The sequence below is a fragment of the Apiospora aurea genome (genome assembly GCF_038362705.1).
Source record: "Apiospora aurea strain CBS 24483 chromosome Unknown utg000006l_segment0_segment0, whole genome shotgun sequence".
NCBI lineage: Eukaryota > Fungi > Ascomycota > Sordariomycetes > Amphisphaeriales > Apiosporaceae > Apiospora > Apiospora aurea.
This window is the reverse complement of record NW_027117393.1, coordinates 909,224-935,831: the sequence shown is the minus strand read 5'-3', so window position 1 is coordinate 935,831 and position 26,608 is coordinate 909,224. Positions and strand designations below refer to the sequence as shown.

Below are 26,608 nucleotides of genomic sequence, written 5' to 3'. Positions count from 1 at the left end.
GATGCCAATCTTCTAAAAAGGATGGGCTGGGGGCTGACGATTGGGCAAGGCTGGGCGAGCAATGACGATTCCAAGTTAGGATGAAATCCCCCCCCCAGGCCGGGGTGGCTGGAGCTCACCTTGCAGGCTTGCACTGCACGACTGGCCAGACTGGGCTTACTGCTAACTGCAAAGGCTAAAGAGGAGGACTTGGCGGATCCAATTGGCCCAAGCCCTAGGTATGGAGCCTTGAGGATCATGTGATCGACCTATGACTGCTGAAGCAGTGGGTTTAACCTACTCTTTTTTGGTATGACTCTTTCATGAGAGAGAACCGATGAAGGCATTTCGTCGCTCAATACGTATCAACGCCGAGGCCAGAATCATTTCAGCTCTCGTACCGAATTGAATCGTTTGATTAGGTACTTGGTTCGCTCTCCGGAATTCCACCAACGAATTTCCCATCATATTGACGGGCAAATCCTGCTCCCCCGCATACCAACACTCGGGTTTCATCCGCAGTCGCTAAAACCCCCACCAAAAATCGACTTGTTGCTTGTGCGAAGGGAATCGTGATAGACCACGACCAAGATGCCCCACGCGGTGTCCATGCCATCGCCGGGCATACAGGCGCTCATTCTGTGTGGACCAGGATCTTCGTTTCCCACGTTCACATCAAACCCAGATGAGAACCCCAAGGCTTTGCTGCCCATCGCAAACCGGCCTATGGTCTGGTACCCGATAGATTTCTGCTATCGGACTGGAATCACGAGTAAGGCCAAGCTATGTCCCTGCTAAACTTGTCGTTGCGCTCGAGCTGACGACAATCGCAGACATCACCTTGATCTGTCCCCCATCTGCTTCAAATGCCATCAGTACGGCTTTGAAGACCAACCCCTTCTTGACAGGCCTGCCGCACCCGCGGCCGGACCTGCTCGCCCCTCAGGATCTCGACCAGAACACAGGTACTGCCGAGATACTTCGTTTGCCAGAGGTCAGAGAGATAGTTACCTCTGACTTTGTAGTGCTACCTTGTGATCTGGTGTGTGAACTCGGTGGGGACAAACTCCTCCAAGCGTGGATGGTCAAGGCTGCTACCGGTTTGATGACCGACGAAGAATCCCCTAGGGGCAGTGGCGGTCTCGGTGTGTGGTACGAGACTAAAACAGCTACATCGATCAAGGGCGAAGAGACGGATTTCATCGCAACCATGCCCCTGGCACAGTCTCTTGTGCCTTCAGCGAAAGACTCATTACTACCACGCCTCTCGAAATTGGCACTATCTATGCCAAAGGATTCGATGAAAGACGTGGTAGAAGAGAAGGGCAGCTTTCCGGTACGACATGGACTATTGCGCAAACATCCCAAACTCAAAGTGCTCACGACTCATCGAGATGCACACATCTACATCCTCCCGCGGTGGACAATGGACTTCGTTTCAGCAAATCCGCGTCTTGAGAGCATAGGGGAGGATGTTATTGGATGGTGGGCGAAAGCCGGCTGGCAACCTGCGCTGGCCGAGAAGTTGGGGGTCAAGAAGATTTCGGAAGGACAGTGGTCAGAGGATCAAGGCCAGTCTGACGACCATGGCGACAGTGTACCTCCTTCTCCCACGACACGCGAGCAATCGCCAGAAGCCTCACCCTCCCGACTAACTCATCACGGGAGGTCGCTGGTATCTTCCAAGCCGAAAGAAGACGTGCCTCCTCTGCTGGCTTACATCCACCCGTCTGCGCAGCCCGATGCGCCGCTCATCCGCCGGGTTGATAATGCAAAGCTGCTGTTAGCTGTCTCGCTGCAACTCGCAAAGCTGCTCTCTATTGAAGAGGTCGGCCTTGATGCGGCATCAGTCTATGCACATGCCAAGAAGGTAGCCTACCCGGAAGGCGTGAAGCCGCGAACAACCATCACCAGACAAGATACACTTATAGCCGACAACGTGATGGTGGAGGAGAAGACTTCGATCAAGGAATGCGTAATAGGCGCAAACTGCCAGATTCGGGAAGGGGCCAAGTTGTTCCAGTGTCTTCTGATGGACGGAGTCACGGTTGGCAAGGGCTGCAAACTTACTCGGTGCATCTTGGGCAAGCGCAGTGACATTGGTGAAGGCTCCACATTGACCGACTGTGAGGTACAAGAAAACCTTCTGGTTGAGCCAAAGAGTAAGTACAGACTTGTTCGACCCCCTCTTACGGACCCCTCTAACTAACGTGCCACAGCCGAGGAGAAAGAAAACAAGCTGATGAGCAGCGATGGCTTGGAAGCGACGGAACAAGAGATGGAAGAGTTCCTAGGCGATGAAGAGGTTGCGATTGCCTGATCCTTCATATCCATTAGCGATCTGCCTGGGACAAGACGGCTGAAAAGCAAGCCGACGAATTCAATACAGCTACGCATGCCATGTCGCCCACATAGTCTCTCACGTAACGTCCGACTTCCAAGTCTTGACCTGATCTGCAGGATCGGCCAATCCACCGTGTCATTGAGGGCGTTCCAACTTGGCGTCGATGTGCCAACTAATGGACGTTTCTAATGCCCGACGAGCTCGAGGATCCGAGGGTTTGGAACGGCTAAATCAACAATGCGACAATATTGATTGTGGATGGTCACATTGGTGAAATACTCTGGTCTCATTCGCGTTTACGACAAGCCCATGCTCCATTTGTCACTGCATTAGCGACATCCATCAATGCCCAATCATACCGTAGCTGCGTGGTCGCCTATTCGTCCTATCACCAAAGCGACACATTGGCTTTCTAGACGGAGCAAGCCCCCCAGTTACTGTCGTCGATGGCAGGCTGCTTGCGGTTGGCGCCCCAGCCATGTATGCCCCCGGTCGGCTTCTGTCATCTATCTCCAAAGATTACTTAGCCTGCATCTAACTCCAACTCGGCCATGTATGCGTATACACCTGGCACGCGCACGCCGTTACTTTGTATGCTCTCTGACCCGCATGCATTTGCACCCTCATGATCTGACTAGGCCCAATCAGAACCCTGGCAGGCCCATGGCCAGGTCTTCCACACGGGTGTCTTCAACTCTTACTTGTATTTCCCAAGACTTAGGCGCGGCGAACAAGGGTTTTGGCTAGGCTAGCTAGGGTGCCAGGGCGGGGGTTGGCGAGGAGAAGGGGCATACCTATCAATACACATGTCATGGCATGGCACTTGCGTGCATGAGAGAAGATGGAAGATGTAGACCAATCAAGAGGCAGCCACCAACAAGCCCACGCACCCATGTTCAGCCCATGTTCGTACGAGTTGGGAGACTGGGGTAGTTGTGTTATTTGGCTTCTGAGCAAGGCAAGCAAGCAGCAGGGGATCCGGCTGTCGGCACCCCTTTCTCTCTAGGTAAATCTCTCCTACGTACGCAGAGATTGGGCAGTAAGTGAGCGAGAGCCGGAAGCCCATCTTGATCAGCAGCAGTGACGAGAAGAGGTTCTCGTTCCCCTCTTCCTTCTTGGCAATCAAACCTCGACTGGTCGGAAAACGTGCGTGGATGGTGGTATGTACCTCTCGGTTGCTTGTTTGCCTGTCCTGTCTGTCAGTCAGGTTTGCTTCCCGCTGGGTGTCGGCCCGGGCTGCCACTATTTGCCATCGCCCATGAAATCTCGTGGCACGATGGCCATGCTAGTTAGATGAGGTGTTCTTTCTTCATGCTGTTACTGGAGGGTCGTATCTTCACTGTTTGCTTTTGCTTGTTTGTTTGTTGTATTCCCCCTTTCTATGCCACACCTCCCACGGCGCTTGCCTTACCATCATGTGGCAGCCACACGGGACAGACACACACCTTTCCCACGCGATTGCTAAGCATTAGGTAGTTAGTTAGTTAGATCTATCGCTGTAGCTAGCTAGCTGAGGCTGTCCTTGTCGTCATCGCCACAAGGCTAGGCAATGCCGAAGTCAATCTCGATCGGGGGCATAGGTAGCAACGGCAAGCCGGACATCCTGCTCTCCCTCCTCTGTGGCTGGCTTGCTTGAGGAGCCCTGCAAACCTTCTCGTCTTCCGGACATATCTCTACTAGTGCATGATGGACACGGGCGCATCGTGGGCAAGCGGCTAATGAATGCCTACCGGCCGTAAGGCAAAAGCGCTAGGTGATCCCCTGCGCCTAAGTCACGTACAGATCTTTGTCCTTTGCTACTAGTTGCGTAACACACATGTATTGTGATGAGCCATAGTGATTTGGATACGTCGACGATCTTAACAATAGTCAAGGAGGCTTCTGATCACATCAAGCATAGATGCTCGTATTCTTCATTCTCCATGCACGTTCTGTGCAGAATCAATACTATGTATAAACCCTCCGTTGGCCATTCAGTGTGCAAAGATGTGTTCTCGTTGGTGACGAGTCCAATAATGGGAAACTTCGACTCTTGCTGATGCTGCCTCATTAAACATACAATGCATATGTTCATACATGGATGCTGGGTGATGCCTAGGTGTATCTCTAGTCCGTAAATTGATCAAGTATAATCGGCGTCTATGTATGTCAGCTTAGCCCCTGGAAATGCCGTTGGAACCATGTTACGCGGATGGAAGTGAGAGAAGCCAGTGACGCCAAGGCTCTCTTTCGAAACTCTGCGCGGTGATCGTTGATTAGTGAACACAGGACCCTAAGATACAGAGGCACCTGTCTGCCCCATTTCAGCGTGGGGAGAAGCACCAACGGTGCCGTACTGCCGGTGTCAATCGGTAGGTCCCTCCTACATGAGCTCAAGGCGATCGCTTCTCAAGGTTCACATCGTATCATTGTTCATGATGACGAGGATTGTGATGTTGAATCTGGATCGGAAAGTCACTGGGTGTTGTCCGGACTGGGCTTGTAGCTAATGTCAAACACCATCGAAGATAACCGAAATGGGGTCACAATCCGTTTCTTTTCTAAGATCCCAGCAGCCATAGCCTTTCCGGGCTCAGACTATGATTGGTTCTCAAACGAGACCAGCACAGTCAAGCCTTTTGCCATGTTATCTCTTGGTGTATACGTCACCCATGAGGAGATGGCGTAGATCTCTTCGAGACGCCGGACTCAGTAATGATGGCAGAAGATGGCGAACAGATACGTATCTGTATTTTCAAACATCAATTTCTTGTTGCGTAGGTTCCAGCACAGATCGGGCCACGAGCATGACGTGCGGTACGGAACAGGAAGGACGGCGACATACCAGGGTCCTCCTGTCTATTTTTGTCCTGTTCCTCGTAAGGATAGATGTACTTAGAATCATCTAAGGTTAGTGCTCGAGGAATCATTTAGAATTATTACTTAGCCAAGTTTGCTCCAATACTTGCTCTGCCTTGTCTCTGCCTGCTGCTGGAGATACTGCCATCAGTCGAGACCAGACTAGACGAGGGGGCCCCCCTGGCCTAGGCAATCGGGACCCTGGTTGGCTACGTAGTCGGCAATATCCGGATGCCTTTCGGATCCGACTAGTTTCGTACATAAGGCTGTAAGTGTGCATACCGTTTCAATGCATACGAGTAGCGAAGTTTGTCGTTTATGTGTGTTTCGGGAGGATGTCCTCATCCTCTCCCCCTCCACTATTTTCCACGTGAGGCACAGCAGACGGTCGAGAACTTGGTCCGGCTGGGTACGCAATCGCATTCGTACGTGTTTGTGCCCGATGCTGCAAAGGGACGGCAACCCCCTCATTTTCTGCAGTGTCTCTTCGAACGATAGCCGACTTGGCTGGCACTCCACCACGGCAACTGATCCTTGAGCGGGGAGGACGTCCTGATATCCTGATTTGGGAAGCCGAGGATCGTCAGTCCTGGAGCGCGAAGGTTCCAGAAAGGAAGGTGGTATATGCCACTTTTTATACGTGAGAGTCTTCGGTCGATACCACAGCCCGCAAAATGAACATCCACACTCTGGATCGGGGGAACCGAGTTCTAGCCCAGTCGAAGAGCGGACACTCAGCGTGATGCGCTGATGATGTTTTGTTGCAGGTTAGGACCATTTAGGTACTTCAGGTCACTGGAGTAATGCTGTTGGTGGAGTTTGGGGCTGGGAATTTTAAGCTTCGGGGGGACCCCCGCTGAAAATGAGGGTTGGAAAAAAAGTTCGACCCTGCATAGAATCGTTCCTTTTCCAGAGAAGCTAAAGTTGACGTCAGCTCGACTTCTGTAAAATGAAGCCAGCGAAAAAGAAAAGCAAAAGAAAGGTGTGCATCGTGAAGATGGTGTCTCTGCTATCCTGACATTGGGCCCCGAGATCTGCTGTGCAATCCTTCAGAATCGGGTGAGTGGAACAGTCCGCCCATGGGATTGGTCACCTTGCCGTGCTGTGCTACTCTGCTGCGGTGCTTTGCTGTATGCTGGGGGCTTCCCCCTCCCCCATTCGGCCCGCTATTGCTATTGCCATCGTCGACTGTTTCACCGGCAAGTAGATACGCAGAGATATCTACATGAATCACAACCCCGCTCAATCTCCAATCAACTAAACTGTGGGCGGGCTATTTACTTTAGCCGCAGCGTTCCCTTTCCTTGTCCCTAGCTCTTCAACATATGGGCCACAACTCTGGCTACCACCAGGGAACGTTGGTTGGTTGGCAGTAAGCGTGCAATATGTCTCCGAGCCGGACTCCGAGGGGAGGAACTGGTCATATTGCCTAATACCACATGCACTGGGCATGCTTGTGTTCGTGAAGGTGGTGGCGTCCGGTCTCTAACCGAATAGATGTGTACAATGATTCGTTATTGTATATTGGTATGGGTCATCTTCTGCAGGAACTGCCAATATAAGTAATCTTCAGCGAGATACGCGCTTGGATATGTTGACCCTCCAAAGTCATGACAAATATCTCCATTCGATGTTGGGCATCACCTGGATATTATATATGTCAGTGTGCAGATTAGAGCCGGATACCAGCATATTTGTAAATCACGTGCAGTCTTTGTTACACGACTTATGCACTGTGCCGAAGTTGGCGTCACGCCATGCAACCGTTGCACATATAAGGCTGAAGGAGAGACGTTCGATATATTTGTAAGCTGAAAAATAATAGAATGAGCAACCCAGAGTTCGGGCTACTTTAAACAATACACTAAGTACTGTGGCAGTAGAAACATAGTATCAATCTGAGGAAGCAGGTCTGCCTAGTCCAATACCCCTTATTCGCAAGCAACAATTTTCTGCCAATACACGCATATCTGAAATCATCCTGTCGAAGTAATGTAAGGCGGACTCCTAAGTTACACACCTTAGTTAGATAGTCGTTGGATTTATGCATCTGAATTTCGAGAGAAAGGGAGAATAATACATACTAGTCTTTGCCGTAGACTTCCCCGCACCAACAAATACCGCCGTCGAAAATTTCTTGAAGCTTGTAGCCTCCCTTGTGCTGGTCTTCCTCAGAGGCGTTGCCATTTCCACAGTCCTCCCCGCGCTTTTTCGCGTCGCATTCTATCTCTGATTTGCTCTTTACGTGCTTCCGCGGGCAGTCGTAATAGACGACTTGCCTGTTACACATGTTGGTTCGCTTCGACTATGAGGGGTTGAGGTAGGCTGGACTTCGGGCTTTGTGGAAGAGTAGGTTGCAATATTGTGAACGTAGGAAAAGATGAAAGGTTGATACACAATAAAGTCCCACGATCACGGCATAGTTGCGGCTTTTTATACATGGTGGACTCCTCGAAATATCCAATCCATAGATCATCACATTGATACATATATACAGGCATGGGTTGAGCAATACGGCAACAAATCTACATGATGTGACATTTATCAAAGCCAAACACCGAGTTCATGGAGGCAAAGGCATGTTACTGTTTGCTGTGCTCCTGCCTTCATGATACTTCCAACGTCTAAGTTTGGAGCAATTACTATATGGCTTGTAACATCAAGCTGCAGGTCGCCGTGCCTTGGGGGTAATGCAAGTAATAGAAAGCGAACTTCGCGGGATCATGGTTCTTGATATTCTGGGACGTGCCAATCAGTATTCAAAGACCAGCACCGCAACTGCTGCCAACCCAACAGCGCAGTATCGTGGTGCTCCCGTTATATGCAGATACGAGCACACTGCAGCATCAAACTGTCAAAAACGGCAACTTGCAGCTTGGAAGAGAACGGCACTTGAGAACAGCGAGCAAAAGTCTGCTATCGTCGATATGCGTATCATATGAGGTGAGAACAGCCTGTTGTCGTCGTCGGAATGTGGACATAGATGCCATTTCCCGAGCCTCAGGGGCAACCTGTGCCCCCATTGAATATGGCTGCTTTTCTTGGACGGGCTTCTGACGCTATGTCGCCTCTGAGTAGATTGGTATTATAGTGCCACCATTGCCTGCCAATCGGCGTGGTTGTACGCAACGGCTGCCAGTGACCGAAGTGATACAGCAGCTCGAGAAAATGTGGAGTTATGTAACTCCTACCCAACGTCCATGTAACCATCAGGAGTGGCAGCCACACATAAAAGGGAAGAAAGCTTCTAACGATGCGGAAAGACATGGTAATGGAGTCTGACTTCCTTGCCAGTTGACGATGCTGTCTTGACCGGCATGGGTCCGAGTTCGCGGACCGGTGAAGTGCAAGCAAGCGGTTTGCCTACTGGACTAGGGTTTAGTTGCAACTTTGCGGGAGAAGTACGAACCTAGGATCTAGTAGAATAGCCCAGGATTGACAGAGAATCTTGTCACCTAACTTTTGCCCGACATCGTCTGGCCGTTGACCTGCTCGAGGTGGGTAGGGGCTCGGGACGTTACTCTACCTGAGCAAAAGACAGGCAGGGAAGTCCTCGTGTCTCATGATAGCTGGCTGGACCTTGCCAGATCTATCCATTATTATCTCAAGGGGTGATGAATCCGGACAGATAACTGCCAATTAAAACAATCTTACGTTTTTTCTTCAGAAGAGACCCCTGTGCTGGTAAAAAGCACTTACGGCCGAGAACCGCCATTTCCCTGGCTAGCTCTGGAGCAGGGGATGGAGGGGGCGGCGTTGCTAACGTTCTCGGCGCGCCTCCCCAGGTACTGCTCCAGGCACAGGGTTGTCAGGTTCTTTTTTGCTTGTGCCGATCAATCAAAGGTCGCTGTCACTCCCCACTCTTCTCGCAAGAAAGAGAAAAGCCGTTGCATGATAGATTAAGGTGCTGATCATCGCGGCCTGTACTGGAACACACACCAACCCGTACCAAGGCCCCAAGTCGCAAACAATGCTGCAAGCAAATAGACTCGACGACTGGCTCAGGGAGACGCCACGTTTCGGTCTCCTTCGGAACGCGCGCGCGCACACACACACACACACACACACAACTAGCACGCGAAGCGCCATACGCGCAGGTCTGAATGTATCTACTATCCACTTGGTTGCTTTTGTGCAGAACTCATTCCTAACGGAGAGATCGACTATCTGGCCTAATGCGAATACTTCCATCGCCTCCAAGACAATGCAAAATAGTCTATTGCTAGGAATGTGGTACGGTGCTGGTGCGGTCAGAGGGAGCCGTCGAGTTGAGCAATGCAACGTGCGATCATTGCCCGAGGAATATGAGTACATACATCCAGAGGCTGATAGTCTACGCGTTTAGCTAGCTTCAAGAGACAAAACAGGGATCGGGTATGGGATGTTGAGTAGGTAGGTAGATAGGTACGAAAAGAGTTGAACTTGTTGGCCTCGCATGGTCGGATACTGCGTTGCTATTAGGCCTGACTGGCACTACCTTGATACCCACATACTTACCCGGCTTGGGCCTATCATTCATGTGTGTATGTTTGGACATCAATACCTCATTTTGTACCTCTTCTTGTTCAATCAGACAGCGGCCAGCACTCTGCCTATAAGAGAGTCCCCTCTGGGCCAGAATAGAGTGGACCCCGGTGGCTTCACCTCAGGAAAGAGGGAAGGAGGGCAGTCAGGCACTAAGTACCTACTTAGACAGGGGGAAAGGGCAGGAAGTGTTCAGATGCGCCACTTCCCTCCCCTCCCCATCAAGCCAAAGTCCAGCCCCCTGCTCCTTCCTTCTTTCTGACTAACCTCACCTGAACTCCCATTAAACCAAAAAGCAAGCAAAACGAATCTAGCATACGTGCGTTCTTTTTGGTTCATTGCATCGCGCCCGGTACGCAAAAAAGGAAACCTCGAGCTGTTCAATCTAACTGGCACGACCAGGGCTGTCCTCGTGCGGTAATGCACGGCATTGCATGTGGGTGGTCGGCCATCTATTCGACCGACGGCCTCCCCCTCTTTCAAGTCAAGATGGACCGACAGTCACCCTGATTACTATACGCAAACCAGGGTCAACCATTGATCTTCCCCAGGATTCCCTTCAAGGTCTCATTGCGTCTAATTCGATGCCCCCATTAGCGGACGCGTCTGGTGAGATCGCCATCCCTCCGGAGCCCCATGAGAATCTGCGAGCCATGACAGTCCTTTCCGGCCCCCAATGCAACTATCTCTGGAGATCTGAACCATTTGCATTGGCTGTCTGCCGCCGCCCATTGGCTCCAGCCCCTGCAGCCGGCCCAGCAGCTCGTGGTGACCGGGATTATTCCCAAGCCTCACCATGAGCTTTCTTTAGACGTGACAAGATGTCCTCTGGCAAACAAACTGTTTGCAGGTCCAGGCAGACAGACCGACAGACTGATGCATTCGGACGCACGTACAGGTCCGCAGCACATTTCGTGATCAAGATGCTCCTGACATCATCCACCACACACACACAGGCACAATCAGAGCCTGGCCCTCGATGTTTCCTAATTAGTAGGCGACCTTTTGTCTGGATCGAGGGTCTAGATTCTATTGCCAGCAGTGAAAGTGCCACTCCGCAGATCTGATTCTGTCTTATCAAAAGCCGCTGAGACTTGCGGGGCCACGACCCAGCTCTGTCCATTCCTCGGATTCTGCCACCGAGAAAGAGAGATCGATCGCGGCAGCCAAGATGGGTGGCAGACACTTGTCAGGAGCAGTAAACCGGCACGGTTCTCGAATTGTAGCTGACTACTCTTCTCCAGGCACTCTTCTGCTTCTCCTCCACTAGAAATCTAGAAGGTCAGTTGACAAAGATTTGCTTGCTGCACCCTGCATTAGCCCCTATATGTGCATGGACACACGGCCTCAAGTTTCTAATTATAAGGAATACAGCCCACGGTTCATTCTGCCAGACAACCATTGCCATCTGCCCATCACAAATTGTAGGTAGGCAGCTCGTAAAGTGGATTCTGGTGTTGGTTGTACGTTGCAATTTGGGAGCGCTAGACCAGACTCGAACTGAACCAGGTCTCTGGGCCGGCCGTTGGCTGGTACTGTACATAGACAACGCTCCTAAATAGTCCGCCATGATTTCAGACCTATTGAGTTAGGTAATGCGGGCCCTGGTCCCTTTTGTCTCTCTCTCGCTTAACCCAGCAAGGTATTATGAGTGATGGAGGCCAAGGTCCCTCGTGGTATACCCACCCCATCCCATCATCCTAACCCACCCCCATGCCTACCCTCCCAACATACCATCCCATCCCGGGGAGGCTTGCATTTCACTCTTCAAGCAACACTGCGTACGCCACCATTACGCTACCCAGCACTACACGTACTCACTTTCTCTCTCACGCCTCCTCATTCATTCCTGGCTGCGGCTCTCGTTGCTTGGTACCTACGCGGCCCGAGTATCCCATCCTCCAAATTCAGCAAACGTGTCTAACCATGCCGGTTTGGTAACTTCATGAAAAACAGTAGTTCCATCCAGGGAGTGTCTTGGATCAATCTAAGATTTCGATTTTGGGGCTTATCGATCGTCCAGTATATTAACACGATATCCTCTTCATTCCTTCGCAACAAATCCAGGAGGAACTATCATCTGCTATCCGTCTGCTCCATCTTGGCCGTCCAGTGAGATCCAAATCCCGAGGTTTGCATCTGTCGACCACATCCGCTCCCTCGGCTATTGGAAGACGGGGTCCTTGTCATACAAGTCACTAGCGTCATACAATGGAAGGCCAGCGATTGCCCATAGGTTTCCGTGTTGGCTTTAACGACGAGGGTATCGACTTCGGAAGCCAACCAGTCTCGAGTGCCTCTTCCGCGAGAAGCTTCTCGACCGCCTCCTCTTGCGACCCATACACACCGACATCTGGCAGATCAACCCCCAGTCGACATCAGCCCCCCAAAAGCGCCATGGAAGAATTTGAGCCCGTCATATGTTCTTCTTCCATGGGATATGAGATGACCCCTCCATCCTCTGATCTCAGCGGTTACTATCCCGTGGACGTCAAGTCTGAATATGCCCCTTCATCAATGTCCTCCGAAAACATGATCTCAACTCCCATGCGTAAGCTTCATCTTCAAGATCAGATGGTCGATTTTGATTTCAATCATGTCCTGGGCAACCCCATGCAGCCGTCCGGCACCGCATACGATTCCACCAACCCTCATGCATTACAACACTACCCTCTCCATGAGTCCATGGCTTCTGGATCGCCCTCCATGGCTCTGTCGCCTCCCATGGGTCCAACGCCCACATATACGTTCAACCAGGAGTACGATGAGTACCCTCCTTGGCCACCACAAATGACGGAAAGCCACCCCTTGGATTGCAACTTCTACAGCATACCCGAACCTTCGGCGATGCACATCCATCTGGACACAAGGGCGAACGCGCCCTCGTCCGTCCTGCGGAGCAACGTCAAGCGGAAGGTCTACATGGACAACGCTCAGCGGAGGGGGGCGTCTCTTCAGAAGGTCCACGGTAGAAACGAGGCCAAGAAGGACATCAGCGAGGAGCAGATCCCTGTATCCAAGATCCCGAAGGCGATGCACGTGTGTGACTTCCCCGGGTGTGAGAAGCAGACAGCTTTCAAACGACGGGAGCACCTTCGACGTCATCAAAATACGTATGTTCTCACCAGGCTCATTCCATCCTCAATTGACTAACAATATACTACAGTAAACATGGACTGGGAGTGGAAGTGTCATGCGAGTTCTGTCCCAAGAAGTTCAACCGTAGGGACAACTGGCGGCAGCATCTGAGGCTGCACACGGAGCCCAACCGCCCCATGACGCGAACAAACTACAACAAAGAGGCAGTTCACAAGTACGAAGAAGAGAGGAACAACACCAAGCGCCGGAGGCCCCCGATGAAGAAGCAAGATACTCCAGTGGGCGAGATGTAAAAGTCTCTAAGGCAAAAACAGGCGCCAGGAAGAGAATGAGAAGGAGAGAAACAGAGGGGGGATCTCTGCCAGGAGCAGTGCACCGACGATTATCACGCTTCGAGCTTTTATTTTGCTCACCCATCCTCCTGCTCCTCTCATTTCTATCACCTCGTCTCTATCCTAATATCGAAACGGTGTTACGAACATGAACGACCAATTTCTTGAGGCTTCTAGGCCGGGGCGGACAGGTCACCGCAAATCACAGCATGTCACATTTTACGGAGTTACTAATGTTTGGTTATGTGTTTTCTCCGGAGTTTGGTATGCGCACATCTCATGGGGACCGGATTTGCTTTTTGGGGATTTTATATGTATCATTTTGGGGTGGTGGCCAACGTGATCGACTCACGAAGCTAAAAGGGGACTTTGCTTTGCTGCTTCATTTGGGGGTGAAGTAATGTGTGCGTATTTCTTTTTCTATCTGGATTCGTTCCCCCAGTCAAAGAAACACGCACCTGCTTGCGTCGAAATCCATATATCCAAGGTGTTTGTCACGGCGGTCAGAAATCATGAGCAATCAAAATAATCAAGATTACCATTCTCATCATCATCGCTATGATACAGGCAAACCAGGCGGGAGGTTTCACTACCTCCTTGTACGCAATTTTCGCAGATCTCAAAGTCAGCTATGCAGGATGCGATCGACGAAACGTCTCCTTTTAGGGGTGAGACGAGAAAATGCCACTATTCACCCCGCATTATCGCCCCTGTTGCTGTGTCTCAGATCCGACTGTCGATGCAGCAGCTAATCGGCACTCGCTCAGTACTGCCTGTTCAATGTGGCAGAGACAGCCAAGCCAAAGGAAGCCACATTCGTGCTCAGCTTGCTTAGAGAGCAGAGTCTTAAATACCGAAATCGAGCCTCACTTTACTCTCGGCATCGCTCGATCCAGAGGAACTCGAGAAGGGAGAAGAAAGACCGGGTGGGAAGGCATTTGCTACGTACTGCCCCGTCGTCAAATCGCGGGTGCAATTACGCGGCAAAACACTTCATCACTCGCGGCAAGCGCATGCTCAGGAGCGAGTGAAGAGCCGACGGTCATGGAACCCAATCCGTACACAATACAAAAATGCCGCTAGCTACGGATGGGATTGCGCCAGCAAGCACACATCCATGATCCTTGCTGCTCAGGCCTTTCTTATTTGGTGGGAAGCTATCAGACGACAGGGACTGACAGCTGCAAGGTCATAACTGTAAAAATGGAAAATGATATGTCACTTTGCGCTAGCCGACACATAGGTTGAAAAAGGAGAGATGACAACGTTCGGACGAGCGAACGAGGGGTCAACGCCCGACTCGTACGGACGGCGGCACTTTGGATGCATTCTTTTGCTTTTCCCTCCTCCTGCATCTTGTCTCTACCATGGCGGCGCGATGGCACTTAGGGCGAGACACCGCGTCATGATTCGGACGCGGGTGAAAGATGACATGCATACGAGACACGAAGTTAGCGCGTCGTTGAAAAAGAGAGATGCTTGGCGGCAAAACAAACGTACAATGCATTGATCGCGGAGGGGAATGCAATCGATGTCATTCGTTAATTAGTCTGTTTTGTAATCAACGGCTTTTATTTCGCTACACCATTGGCTACCCCATGTCACAGCACATACACTTTCCTCTGACTCCGTCATGGCCTTCTGTAGGATGAGCGAGTGGCGCTCGTGATGGGCTCTCGCATTCGCAGTTAGGGGGTAGGCATGCATCTACGTTGTATGACGACGGCCTTTGCAAAGGGCCCGAATAGTCGAGTTCCGCGTCAACGAGGTGGCGTCTGGCGGCTGCTGCATCTCACCGGGGGGTGGTGTGCGACGGCTACGGAATTGTCCGAATTGCCCGAACTGACCCGAGCTGATCCGAAAAAGGAAACACGGTGACGCTTCAGAGGAGGGCTGATATGAGATGTGTAGTATGAACAAGCGAGCAGGCAAGTGACCAGAAGGTGGACGAGCGAGCGCGCGGATGTTGTCCCCATCAGATCATGAGCGCTGTATCATCGTATGTGCCCAAAGTTGTGTCGTCGCAAAGCAAGCGAACATGAAGCTGCGGCACACACACACACAGCCTGCCGAGATCAAAGCCCCCTACTTTCGGGCCGTTGGGCGCCAGCGAACCGACCGCCCCCGACCACAGATCTACTCTAACCAGGCTGCTCACTCACCGCAACACACGACGTTGAAAGGACTTCCTGCCAAGCTTTCCGTTGGGTCAGCATGCAGATGATGACTGGCTTCCCTCTCCTTCATCTGCTTTTCTTCCCACTCGGCGCCCGCTTAGATTGCTGCAAACACACCTGCTTTGAGTAAGTATGCTTGCAGTCATATACTTCTTTCGATGCACTGTCACCACATCCGCGTTATCATTGCAGCCAACAACGGTGCCACACGACGTGTGTATCATGCATGCACCCTGCAAACCTACCTAGCTCGTACAGGCAATCGACACACTAAATAGACCTCACCTAGCTCACCACAACCATGGTTCGAGGAGATGACTGATGACCAGGGAAATATGAGGGGCTGGGCAGGGTCGAAGCGCAGCTATTGCATGGTACGGTTGCGTATCACTATTTGCTGGCTGCATTAGCACGATCCATCCCGTCGGTACAGTCTACCCCCTGAAAGTTTGTTTATTTTCTACCTTTGTGTGAGAGCCCTGGTACGAGTATTTTATGCGTCGCCGATACCTTTATCCGGCTGAAACGTATACTTGCAATTGCCTAGTTGTGGCATGAATATATGGCAGTAATTCCTCCGTTTTTTATGTTTCGGATAAAACGTTGGATGTACCTTTTACCGCAAATATGGCCTGTTGATACTTCATCTGAACTCCGAAACGGTGTCCATCAATCAACAAACTTTCAGGGGTGCACGTGTACAGAATCGCAACGCAGAGTTGCAACCTTGCAACGCCCACATCCCAGCACACAGCACCAGACAAAGCAAAACAAGACCGAAATCCGCCCGACCTTGTGTGGTTCTGTTGAGGGGGGAACCGGGCGCCCACTACCGTCGTCTCTCTTATTACTTGAATCCAATTCCAATCACTGTCATCTACCTCGCTACCAACCGCAACGTGGGTTTGGTCGGTACCTTCCTACCCGGAAAGGGTGGTTATAGAAGCATGGCACGGCAAGGATCGGGGGTGAATGGGTGGTTGACCATGTGGATATCCCGAATGTCATGGACGAAAAGAAAGGGCCGAAGGGGAAAATGATGGGGGTGATGGTCGGTCACCCAGCCCTACAAGGTCTACACACCTTGGGTAACCTCACCCTCTCCTCCCCTCTTCTCCCCCTTTTGGCGATCCAAGATTGACTACCACCTCGCCCGCACACATCATCTGACTTTGACTACGAATCGACCGACTGGGAAGCAGGAATCAGACCCCCCATTCGGGGTCAAGACCAAGCTCGAGGGTTTAGTAGTACTCGGCGGCAAAAGAAAGTCACGGTGTGTAGGTAGTAGGGTTGCATCACACACGCCAGCCCCCAAGATTGGAAGGCGCCAATGGGTCGCGTCGTCCTGACATAATGTACAGTACACACGCTGTATCAAGGTGTCGATTGGGTATGATGCTTACCTAACTGCCTACCTGCCTACGTGTTGTTTGCCTGCAAAGGCAGGAGATCTTGCACATGGCGATCAAGCGAACCAGAAACACTCACACCACCTCATCATAGCCATCCGGACCGTACTCGTTCAACCGACCGAGCGGCAAGGCGGGCGGCATGGCCTCCCCTCAGGAGACCCTTCTTTCCATCTCTCTGTAGCCGACCTGAGCTTGCTAGCCGACGTATTCGCCGAACTCTTCGCGCTTCGCCATTCTTTCATATTGAGTTCTTACCTGCCTATTTTATGATAGGGGCAAGCACCACCGTGAAATCGCGTCTAGTAGGAACCGGGCAAGTCGAATAGCCGAGCGCTTAGGCTGATTCCTTCGTTCGTCAATGCTGACGGCTGCTGCTACATGTCATAGCCTTTTCTCCCCTTTCCCGCCTCGCTATCTACTACTTGAGCTAGTCGAGGAACGGTGCTGACTGTTAATCTCACACCCATAAGAAACGCTGGCTGAACGCCCCTTCCATGTGTGCTGTGCCTCTTATTTTGCTTCTGATATGTGGCACAGGCATTTAGAGTTGTCTGCCTACAGTGGTTGAGTAATGACATGTCTGCAACGTTGCATGTTGATACTAAGATGAAGGAAAGAAAAGCTTGCTGACGGGTAGAAGCGGTATTACCCATTTCCTCGGTGATGAACAGTTTCACCACATAAAGTCAAGAGAAAGAGAGAGAGAGAGGAACGTGGAACTCCCGGTCCAGCCGAACCCGAACCTTCCCGTACTGCTGCCGTTGCTGCCTAGGTACAGTTGCAACTGCGACCTAAGGCCGCAGCCGGAAACCCCAGACCCGGCCCGCGGAAAAGGGGTCTAACACGCACAGCCAACCCGCATGAGAATCAGTCACAGGACCTGCAACTCTTGGGGGCCGGGTCGCACAGACCCCGTATACTTACACGCGTATGTGTGGTTTCGGGCAATCGGGCAATGATTTGGTCCCCTATTTGTTATGACTTATCAATGGTGGGCGAGAATAGACAATAATGAGCTGTGGCTCCGCAGCATGAGTAGGGTACACATATGGTTGGTTATTGGCGATACAAGTGTTATGGATTTGGTTTCACATTGTTGTTGAAATTCTGCTAAGCCTGCCCGATGTGGACGACAGATTGGCCAGAAGATGTCCACGTTCTGTTGACCGCCATTATCAAAACTTTTGCCGCACATTGGTCGGTAAATATATAAATGCATGGACCTCTCTGATTGGATTGCGGATGGGTTTCATGATATACTCCGGGCCGGGGCTCGTATGATGGATCCGCCCTCATGGTCTGTGGTTTACTTCTCTTGGACTATTCGTAGTACACTTATCTATGTCTTTTGTGGTGCGGTATTGCTTGAGGCTTATATCCGCATAAGTTAGATCACACAAGCTCCCGCTGCGGGTGCTCGGTTTTCCCTCAGGTCGGCTTAGGTTGAACATGACTGTGCTAGGTATTTTCCACCCTTACTCAAGGGGACTCTTTACGACAACAGATATTTGGTATATGCTGGTTTTGATCTAAACAAATCTGTGGCTACTCCAGACCGCGTGATTTTACTCTCTCGCCTTCCTTTTCAGGGGTGTATTAGTAGGTACTTGGCTACATGACTACACTTCTAAGTGTCTTAGGTTGATATATAAAAGCTGTTGCTGGTCTCTAAGGTGTTTTGTAGTAGTCTGGTCATCTTCACTGATCATACGGATAGTACCTCGATAAGAAAACCACGCATGTCCCGGACCATAGGTATGCCCCCTCGAAGCCTACATGTTTGTAAACAGCAGGAAACTCGGCTCGTATCCTATATCGCTTTCCATTCTATCTTATTAAAGGTCCTCACGTATTCGTAAAAGTTGAATTGTCAGAGTCAGGAAGATACTAAGTATAGTCACGTACCAATAGGTAGGCACTTACGCATAGTGGTATCCCACACTAGTGGGACAGTGAAAGCGGACACGTTGATGTTGGCCAGAGAGTGAATGTGCTGTACATGAGCCAATATAGAAACTTTCACGTCGGAGGTCACATCATGGTTGAACTAGAGTTGATCATACAAGACCTGGACTAGAATGGCGCCTAAACGAAGTATCCAACTTCCCATAATGCCACGAAATCAGAACCACCTACCTCTTCAGCCAAACCATCAAAGTGCCACGAAACCCTTGAACGACTTCACAATCTGCGCCGCGAGCGCCTCCGGCTGGCTCACGAACGGCATGTGGCCAGTCTTGAAGTCGACGACCTCCCACTGGACCTTGGACTTGGCCAGCCAGGCGTCCTGCAGCGACGCCGGGTTGCAGCGGTCGTCCAGCGTGCGCACGTAGACACGGCGGCCGTCGAAGCCCGGGTCGGCCCAGGCGGGGGCCGACGCCTTCGTCTCGAAGGCCAGGTTCGCGTGGGGCTTCATGACGCTGCCGAGCTGCTCGGCCTGCGCGGCGTCGCAGTCGTTGTAGAGGATGTCCATGTGGGGCTCGATGACTACGACGTTGGGAGATGGCTTTTCGTCGAAGGGACCCGTCATATTAGTATACCGTGAGGAACGTTCGTTTGTAGGGAGAATTCAACCCACCTTGTCCCGCTTGATGAACGGGGGATACGCTCCTCCCACGGCGTCCAGGAGAGACTCGCCCTCCAGCGTGATGATGGCGGCCACGTAGATCAGCCCGAGGATGCCGGTCTTGCGCCCCTGCGCGGCGCGTGTCTGCTTGTTCAGGCCCTTGGCCGCGGCGCCGCCGACGACGCCGCCGTAGGAGTGGATGAGCAGGACTATGTCCCTCTCCTGCTCGTCCAGGATGGGCAGCAGCACGTTGTCGCGGACGTGGGCAATGTCCGCCGCGCAGGTCGCCTGCGTCGGGTCCGCCGGGTCGCAGCTCGGATAGCCGCCGGGCTGGGTGGCGATGCCGGCCTCGGACAGGAACGGCAGCAGCTTGCTGAAGCAGTCCGGGGTGCCGAAGGCGCCGGGGCAGAGGACGAGGACTGGGGAGGATGACATGATTGCGATTGGGGATAGGTAGAGTGGTTTGGATGAGTATTCAGGTTAGCTGAGCCGGTCCCAAGTAGTTTTGTTGGAGTAAAGATGGCCAGGGTGCATGGAAGCAAGGGGGCGGATGAGGATGTTGGTCTTGCTAACGCTGCGGCGCAGCAAGCAGCCGACGCACGCTGATGGAGACGACCTTAACTAACTACTTGGTTACGCCACCTTCCACTCCGGCCCTGGTGGTCTGCGAGGACGAGATTATGCATATCACCATTTCAATAATGTCGTTACCATGTTTGAGAGCTTTGGAGTCGACAAACACTGGGCGATCATGTTTAACATGGCGAGTGCTATGACTACAGTAGCCCGCCTACGCCTACCTGTTTCAATCATCCAGATATATCGGATATTGGCCATGGCGTTGGAATTCGTTCTCGCCAGTTGAAGATTCCCCTGGCCGTCGCCGATTGTCACGAGAGTCGGAGGCCATACCTCAACGCCTCTTCGACCCTTCTCATATTCTCCACTCTGGTCATGTTGCCATGTCAAGAAACCAATTTGAATGCAAGCACTAACAGGCCTACCGGATGATCGGGGAGACTGCATGGCTTGAGGAAGGCCCATCCAGGCATCCGGGACCAGTGTACGGAATCTGGGACGAGATCGTGGAGTGGTCGTACGACATGGACGACCAAAGTTCCCTCTTCGTCATCTCGATTCCGTCCAAGATGTCGCCCGTCTCGGCCTTTCTGCGTCTAGGTCAAGAAGCCCAATGGCTTCACGGGCCCAAATGCGCCTGATGCTGTCTGCATTCCTCCGCGGCGGAATGTACAGCGTGCCTGAGATCCCTCAGCATCACCTATCGTCTGAGATAATTGATCGATTGTTTGGCGTCCGCGTAGCTTCAGTCATGCGACTTGTAGCTGGTATCATCGAAAGGGAGGTGAAGGATGTTTCATGGATTCTTTGGGCTGTGGTGGAAGCCTGACTGCACCAATACGTTCATGTATGCTGATCCATGCAGCTGACCTGCCCCGACGAGAAGCACTGTGTTCAGAGGCTTGAAATCCCCCGAGCAAGAAGGGACTTCGAGCTACAGCATATCTCCCGGTCTTGCGGGTCTGTCTGGGTAGCGCTCGGCCGAAAGCAGTTCAGCAATGCCGCGTCGCCAAGCCACCACCATACCACCACGTGTCAGCGACAGTCGATAATCGTCGCTGAAGCGGGCGCAGCGCACTTGCGGTGCGTCCAATGCTGGTGCTAGGTATATGAGAGCTAGGATGGGCTTCTGTCCTGGAGGGTAATGGCGGCGGTGATGAGGAGGATACCAGCTGCCAGCCCAGCGAACACGACGACACCAATGCCGGACAAAGAGCTGCAGGGCGCCAGGCTGGCTACTGTCATGTCGTAGCCCAACAATGATCGAGGCCAAGAGGCGGGGACTATCTCGGTCCACTGTAGTTGGGACGTGCAGCTTAGTCCACGAAAGATTTGAATCTCGAAAACGAAAAATAAAAAATATCGAGTTTGGGTAGCTAACAGCTCTTAACCTAGAGGGAAACTCACCACATGTACTTACTGTACCGCCCAAGCCCCGAAAGCATCTAGGGAAAGGCGCAGCGACCTTTCCGCCGTAGGCATATCCGCTTGATGACTGTCCTGTGCCACGCCCCCGCCTTTTTAGCTGGTGAGCCCAATCTTACCGGCTAAAGGTGGTGCTGGACAATTGGGTGACTGTCAGGACGGTCGGTCGGCAGGCAGCAAGGCTTGTGGGAATATGCTTTCTAGTAAACTACGTCTGCGTTTTCGATTTGGGATATTTCTACGGAAAATGAGAAAATCACCAACTTACGTGCTCTACCATATGATACCTAGGTCGCCTTTTTAATAGCAATTGACAACGTATATTACAAGTAAATATTGTTGTGCCTGAGCGGGTTGCGTGATGGCCAACGGCGCCCAAGCCCGTCGATTGGACATGGACGCCGAAAACTGTGGTTCCATTTTGGTGTTGCTGCTCCAAATTTCATGTCGCTGCCAAACATAGGCCAACCTAACTTGCTCTCTACCATGCATCTAGAAGCGATCTCTTCCCAGCCTGCAGCAGATGAGGATACGGTAGGCAAAAGCCACGTACGATCGACCTTCTGACAAAGCGCGTCCACCACGCGGTGGGAACTAATCTAGCAGCACTCGCGTAGAGTGCACTCGCTCTGGACACCTACCCCCCGCCGGATAGCCTGACCTCTCTCTCGTCTTGGGCAGCCTTTTGGACTCTCGGGGACGACTGTCGCGCGCCCGCTCCGAAAAAAGGGGGAGAGGAAACCGCGCCCAACGCTGCCAGCTGTTGTGCAGCTGCATGTCGGGCTGTTTATTGATTCCCCGCCTTGCTCCAGTGTCTACTCAAACTAGACACACAAGAGGGTCGGCTGTGCAGGCCACAAGAACAGCAACAAGACGTCATCCAGCGGCTTCTGAAGGCGAAACCATCCAAGAATGCGCATCTGGTAAATGCAAAGTCACGTGCCGAATACGATGAGAACCGCACTGCTGAAGTCCTTCACGATTGAACTATTCCGACCGGGCTAAGCAGAAGCCCACGAAAAAGGGGCAAGAAAGAAGAAAAGTGTCAAGCATGGATGTCCTCCCCTCCTACCAAGAGGCTACCCTGGCGCCCGACTGGCTGCAGCTGGCGGCCCCGTACCTGACGGCTGCCGACTGGCGCCGCTGCTGTCTGGTCAACTCCCAGTTCTACCACCAGTTCGCGCCGCGTCTATGGCTGGATCCGCTGAGAACGGTGCGCGATCTCGGTCTACACCCTAACGATGGTAAGCCAGCGAGGATCATCTTCATTTTTCACTCCCGCCACGCTGTACTGCAGATGGGCATGCATGATGCACCCCGGCATCTGTCTCACCTGACGAGTGGCGATCTGCCTGCCACCGCACCCAAGAAGAACGCACTGGCACAAGAGCGACCTTCGTGAACTCACCCCGAACTCCAGGAATGACTTACTAACGCTGAATACCCAGACTTGGCCTGGTACCGAGGCTTTGTCGGCCGGCATGTTCATGATGTCAGGCCGAGCACTCGGGCGCTGGTCCGCTCGCTCGACTTCCGCGAGTTCGCCATCGTAGCATCGGGGCTGTACTCTACGGAAGCAAGCGAACGTGCCATATCGGAAAGCTTCAAACAACTCCCGGAGCTGTTTCCTCGCCTCGTCTGCCTGTTGCTCGACGGGCATCCCGAGCTGGACCCTGGCAGTCTGGTGCCCCCGTCACCAAGCAGCAGCACTGAACCCACGAACCACCCACAAAACCCGCTACAACTCCTAGACCTAAACCGCTGTCGGCATGAGTTATCTTCAAAGATCTTCCGGTCTGACTACTTCCGCGATCTGGTCTATTTAGACATTTCATTTATTCCGGGCTCAATCAAAACCGCCGTCCAGCAGTCTTTGAATCCCGAATTCCTCCCCGAACTTCGGGTTCTCAAGGTTAAAGGCCGAGAGATGGACGATAGCACAGCCAACGCCCTCTTCCAAGCCTTTGGTCTCCGTCTATGGAGCCTGGATATCTCTCATAACAATCTCACGGACGCTGCTCTCGACAACTTGCTTTTCCACTGCTTTTCTTCAATATCATTCCGGTCTGATGCCCACTTCAAGACGGAGGGGAAACTCGTGAGACCCCAGGACGTTGGCAGCAGACCTTTCGGAACATTCGATTTTATTCAGGAGTCTGATTACAGTTTTGGCTACCACCATCCTGAACGTTACTTCGCAGATGCCCCCTTATACAGCAGGCGTGCCGACCAGGAGGGCTTGCAGGAATGGCAAGTCCAGAGGTCCAATGGCCTCGACCCCGTTAAGAGCGATGATGCGGATGGTCTGAAAGGCATCATTCTCCGCGATGCGATCGAAGACACCGCGACGACGGCCGGTATTATCAACCATGACATTCGATCAACTCAGGGCGGCTTAACACATCTCTATTTGAGCGGGAACCATTTCACCAATTGGGGGATCAGTAAGGTGATGAGAGCATCATCCGGTCGCTTACAACATATCGAATGCGAGTCATGTCGCTTCTTGCCACAAGACTGTCCTATTCCTGCGAGCCTTCCCACCACACTCGAGATCCACGGGCTCTTTGGGCTGGAGCATCTGTGCCGCCCCGTCTATTCTTCAAATCTACGCTCGCTCCGCGTCCACCACTCCGTAGTCACAAACATCCCCACAGTGGGCGCGAATGGCCTGACGGCCCGAGCCGCCTACGCGCTTGCCGAGACGACCTTCCATGAACGTGTCAGGATGGGTTACCCTCGCTCGCTGGTTCCAGACACCAATCCGCGCCTCCACTCCCTAACTCTTACCGGCATCCCCACGCGGTCCATCGGACCTTTGGTCCTGGAAATCACGAAGTTCTTAAACATGGCGCGTGTGCAACAACGAAATATCGAGGACTCAAAGCGTTTCTTCAAGAGGCGCGGCCCAACTTTCCTGACCGGGCTGCGGCACATTCGTCTTGAACTGGATCCTGACCCGTCTCTCGACGAGCCTAGTCTGCCCGGAGGGAACACTACCGACTTTGAAGAATTGCTCGATCCTACCCACGAGATCTTTGTGTCAGGAGAGCTCCCTACTCTCCTCAGCGACGGTTCCTGGGACATCTCGACACGAAGCCCTAGCCAAGACAGGAAAAGTTTCGATCTGTCACCCTCCTCAGACGGCATATCGTCTCCTTTCTCCCACAGTGAAGTCGAGGGCGAGTACATCCAGTACCGCGTCGAGGCACAGGACTCGTGGAACGGTAATGTCTTCACGGTCCCCGTCTGGATCGGCCCCGGGCCCGCCACGTCGGGCGCCCACCGCTACCCGACCGCCGTCAACGAGTATATGTCCAACCTGCGCGACCGGCGACTGCACGCCTTACCGGGACCCGCAAGCCCCAGCCACGTGGCGGCGGGCGTGCCCTCGAGCAAGACATACATCTTCCACGCCGCGTGGGACCGCATCGTGCTGCCCAAGACTCCCCTGATCCCCTTCAACCACAAGAAGAGCGCGTTCCTGGCCCAGATGCGCGACGTCGCGGGCGCCGTCAAGGCCTACCGCGCCCGCACCCGCGGGACGCCCGACCACTGGGACGGCAAGCTCGAGCTCGTGCACATGGACCGCGCGGCGCGCTATCACTCGTCGGAGTACTGGCGATGACCATGACGAGGAGGGGCAACCTTCATGAAGGATCCGGAATGGGGGAGAAAGTGTAAAGACGCAATTATTGAGATAGATCGGACATTAGACATAACAACATAGACTTGGTTTCGTATTTTTCGAAGGATTGGATGATTAGAGAGGGAGGGGGTGAGGTTGGGTGGTGCAGGGAAATTTTTCTATATAGAGGTTGTTGTTTTTTTGTTTCTGGTGACAGCACAAAGCGAGTGCTATATATCACAGGGCACTGATTAATGTACATGACATGTCGTATGTTGTACACATTTTTCATTGGCCTGTTTTGGAGTTGAAACCCCTCAAGCCTCTCCCTGATTATGAAATTTCATTCTTGTTTGTTTTTTTGCTTGCTTGCTAAAGGTGCCGCGCCGTACTTTGCTATCTTACTCGTTGCTCCACTACGCTATCTTGCCGGGCACGAACGGGTGCCCGGCGCTGAGCCCGCCGTCCACGGCCCAGGCCTGCCCGTTGACGTAGCTCGCCTCGTCGCTGGCGAGGAAGAGGGCGACGCGGGCGATCTCGTCGGCCTGGCCGCCGCGCTTGAGGGGGTTCAGCTGGCCGATCTTGCGCTCGGTGCCGCGGGCGCGGGCGGCCTCGAACGTGGGGGGCCGTCATGCCCGTCTCGATGATGCCCGGGCACACGGCGTTGACCCGGATCCCCGTGCCGGCCAGCTGGTAGGCGCACGTCTGCGCGATGGAGACGACGGCGGCCTTCGCGGCCGAGTAGGCCGTGGGACCGGCGTTGGAGCGGAGGCCGGCGACGGAGGCGGTGCCGATGATGCTGCCGCCAGACGCGGGCTTCGTGCTCGAGGTTACGGTCATGGCGGGGGCGGCGTGTTTGGCGGCGAGGAAGACACTATATGTATATATACCTTGTTAGCAAGTAGGGAAAAGAAGAAGGGAGAATATAGCTGATATATCTAATAAGCACGAACGAACGTACCTCGCGGCATTGGTCTCGACGACCTGCATGAACTCGCTCTTGTCGACGTCCTTGAAGTGGGCGGGGGTGCCGACGATGCCCGCGTTGGCGAAGAAGACGTCGAGGCGGCCGTAGCGCTTGATGGCGTCGTCGACGACGGCCTTGACGGCCGAGGACGAGGCGGCGTCGAAGCGCCGGACGTGCACGTCGACTTCGGGGTAGAGCCGCTGCAGGTCGCGCTGGTGCGCGGCCAGGTGGCTGTCGTCGAAGTCGCAGAGGTAGAGGGCGCGGGCGCCGTTCTCGGCGAACTGGTGGGCGGCGGCGCGGCCGATGCCGAGGAGGGAGTTGGTGCCTGTTACGGGAGGAAACAAAAGTCGATGGTTAGTCTAAGACTCGAGGACGGACAGGACAGTTATGAAATCATAGATGCCGCAGGGGGGCGAAGGTGATCGTACCAGTGATAATGGCGACTTTCCCGGCGAGTCGGGGGGCCGTTCGAAGGGCCGGCTATACGCTTGGGAGCCGAGGGGCCATTCCTGTCTGCTTCAAGGGAGGACAGCTGCTTGCTCAGCGCTTCGATCCGGTCTTTGGCGGTGATGTTCGCCATGATGGGATGGCCGTGAGATTGGGGGTGTCGTCGTTTGCTAAAGGGATCCAAAACGTGTGAACTGGCTCACATCGTCGAATGCGACTGTTTGGAGAAGCTCACCCAGCTTCCTCGGCTTGGGATGCGTCGTTCGCGGGGGGCTGGAGTTGGATGAC

The 26,608-nt window shown here is 53.0% G+C and overlaps 5 protein-coding genes across 5 annotated transcripts; 3 read left to right on the top strand and 2 right to left on the bottom strand.

Moving 5' to 3' along the window:
- Nucleotides 1–570: 570 nt before the first annotated feature.
- Nucleotides 571–2,299, top strand: PG986_008896 (uncharacterized protein; the record flags this gene model as incomplete). The annotated part of the gene is made up of 3 exons (XM_066845118.1): nt 571–751; nt 813–2,141; nt 2,199–2,299. 3 exons carry the CDS (start codon nt 571–573, stop codon nt 2,297–2,299), a joined length of 1,611 nt encoding a protein of 536 aa, XP_066697516.1.
- A 9,597-nt stretch (nt 2,300–11,896) lies between these two features.
- PG986_008895 (uncharacterized protein) lies at nt 11,897–13,077 on the top strand (the record flags this gene model as incomplete). Its single annotated transcript, XM_066845117.1, has 2 exons — nt 11,897–12,798; nt 12,852–13,077. The coding sequence occupies 2 exons, from the start codon at nt 11,897–11,899 to the stop codon at nt 13,075–13,077; spliced, it is 1,128 nt and encodes a 375-aa protein (XP_066697515.1).
- A 5,783-nt stretch (nt 13,078–18,860) lies between these two features.
- PG986_008894 (uncharacterized protein) lies at nt 18,861–19,709 on the bottom strand (the record flags this gene model as incomplete). The annotated part of the gene is made up of 2 exons (XM_066845116.1): nt 18,861–19,214; nt 19,287–19,709. The coding sequence occupies 2 exons, from the start codon at nt 19,707–19,709 to the stop codon at nt 18,861–18,863; spliced, it is 777 nt and encodes a 258-aa protein (XP_066697514.1).
- Nucleotides 19,710–22,329: 2,620 nt separating this feature from the next.
- On the top strand, nt 22,330–24,906 carry PG986_008893 (uncharacterized protein; the record flags this gene model as incomplete). Its single annotated transcript, XM_066845115.1, has 2 exons — nt 22,330–22,522; nt 22,727–24,906. The coding sequence occupies 2 exons, from the start codon at nt 22,330–22,332 to the stop codon at nt 24,904–24,906; spliced, it is 2,373 nt and encodes a 790-aa protein (XP_066697513.1).
- Nucleotides 24,907–25,322: 416 nt separating this feature from the next.
- PG986_008892 (uncharacterized protein) lies at nt 25,323–26,453 on the bottom strand (the record flags this gene model as incomplete). The annotated part of the gene is made up of 4 exons (XM_066845114.1): nt 25,323–25,517; nt 25,567–25,780; nt 25,868–26,198; nt 26,318–26,453. 4 exons carry the CDS (start codon nt 26,451–26,453, stop codon nt 25,323–25,325), a joined length of 876 nt encoding a protein of 291 aa, XP_066697512.1.
- Between the last annotated feature and the right edge of the window lie 155 nt (nt 26,454–26,608).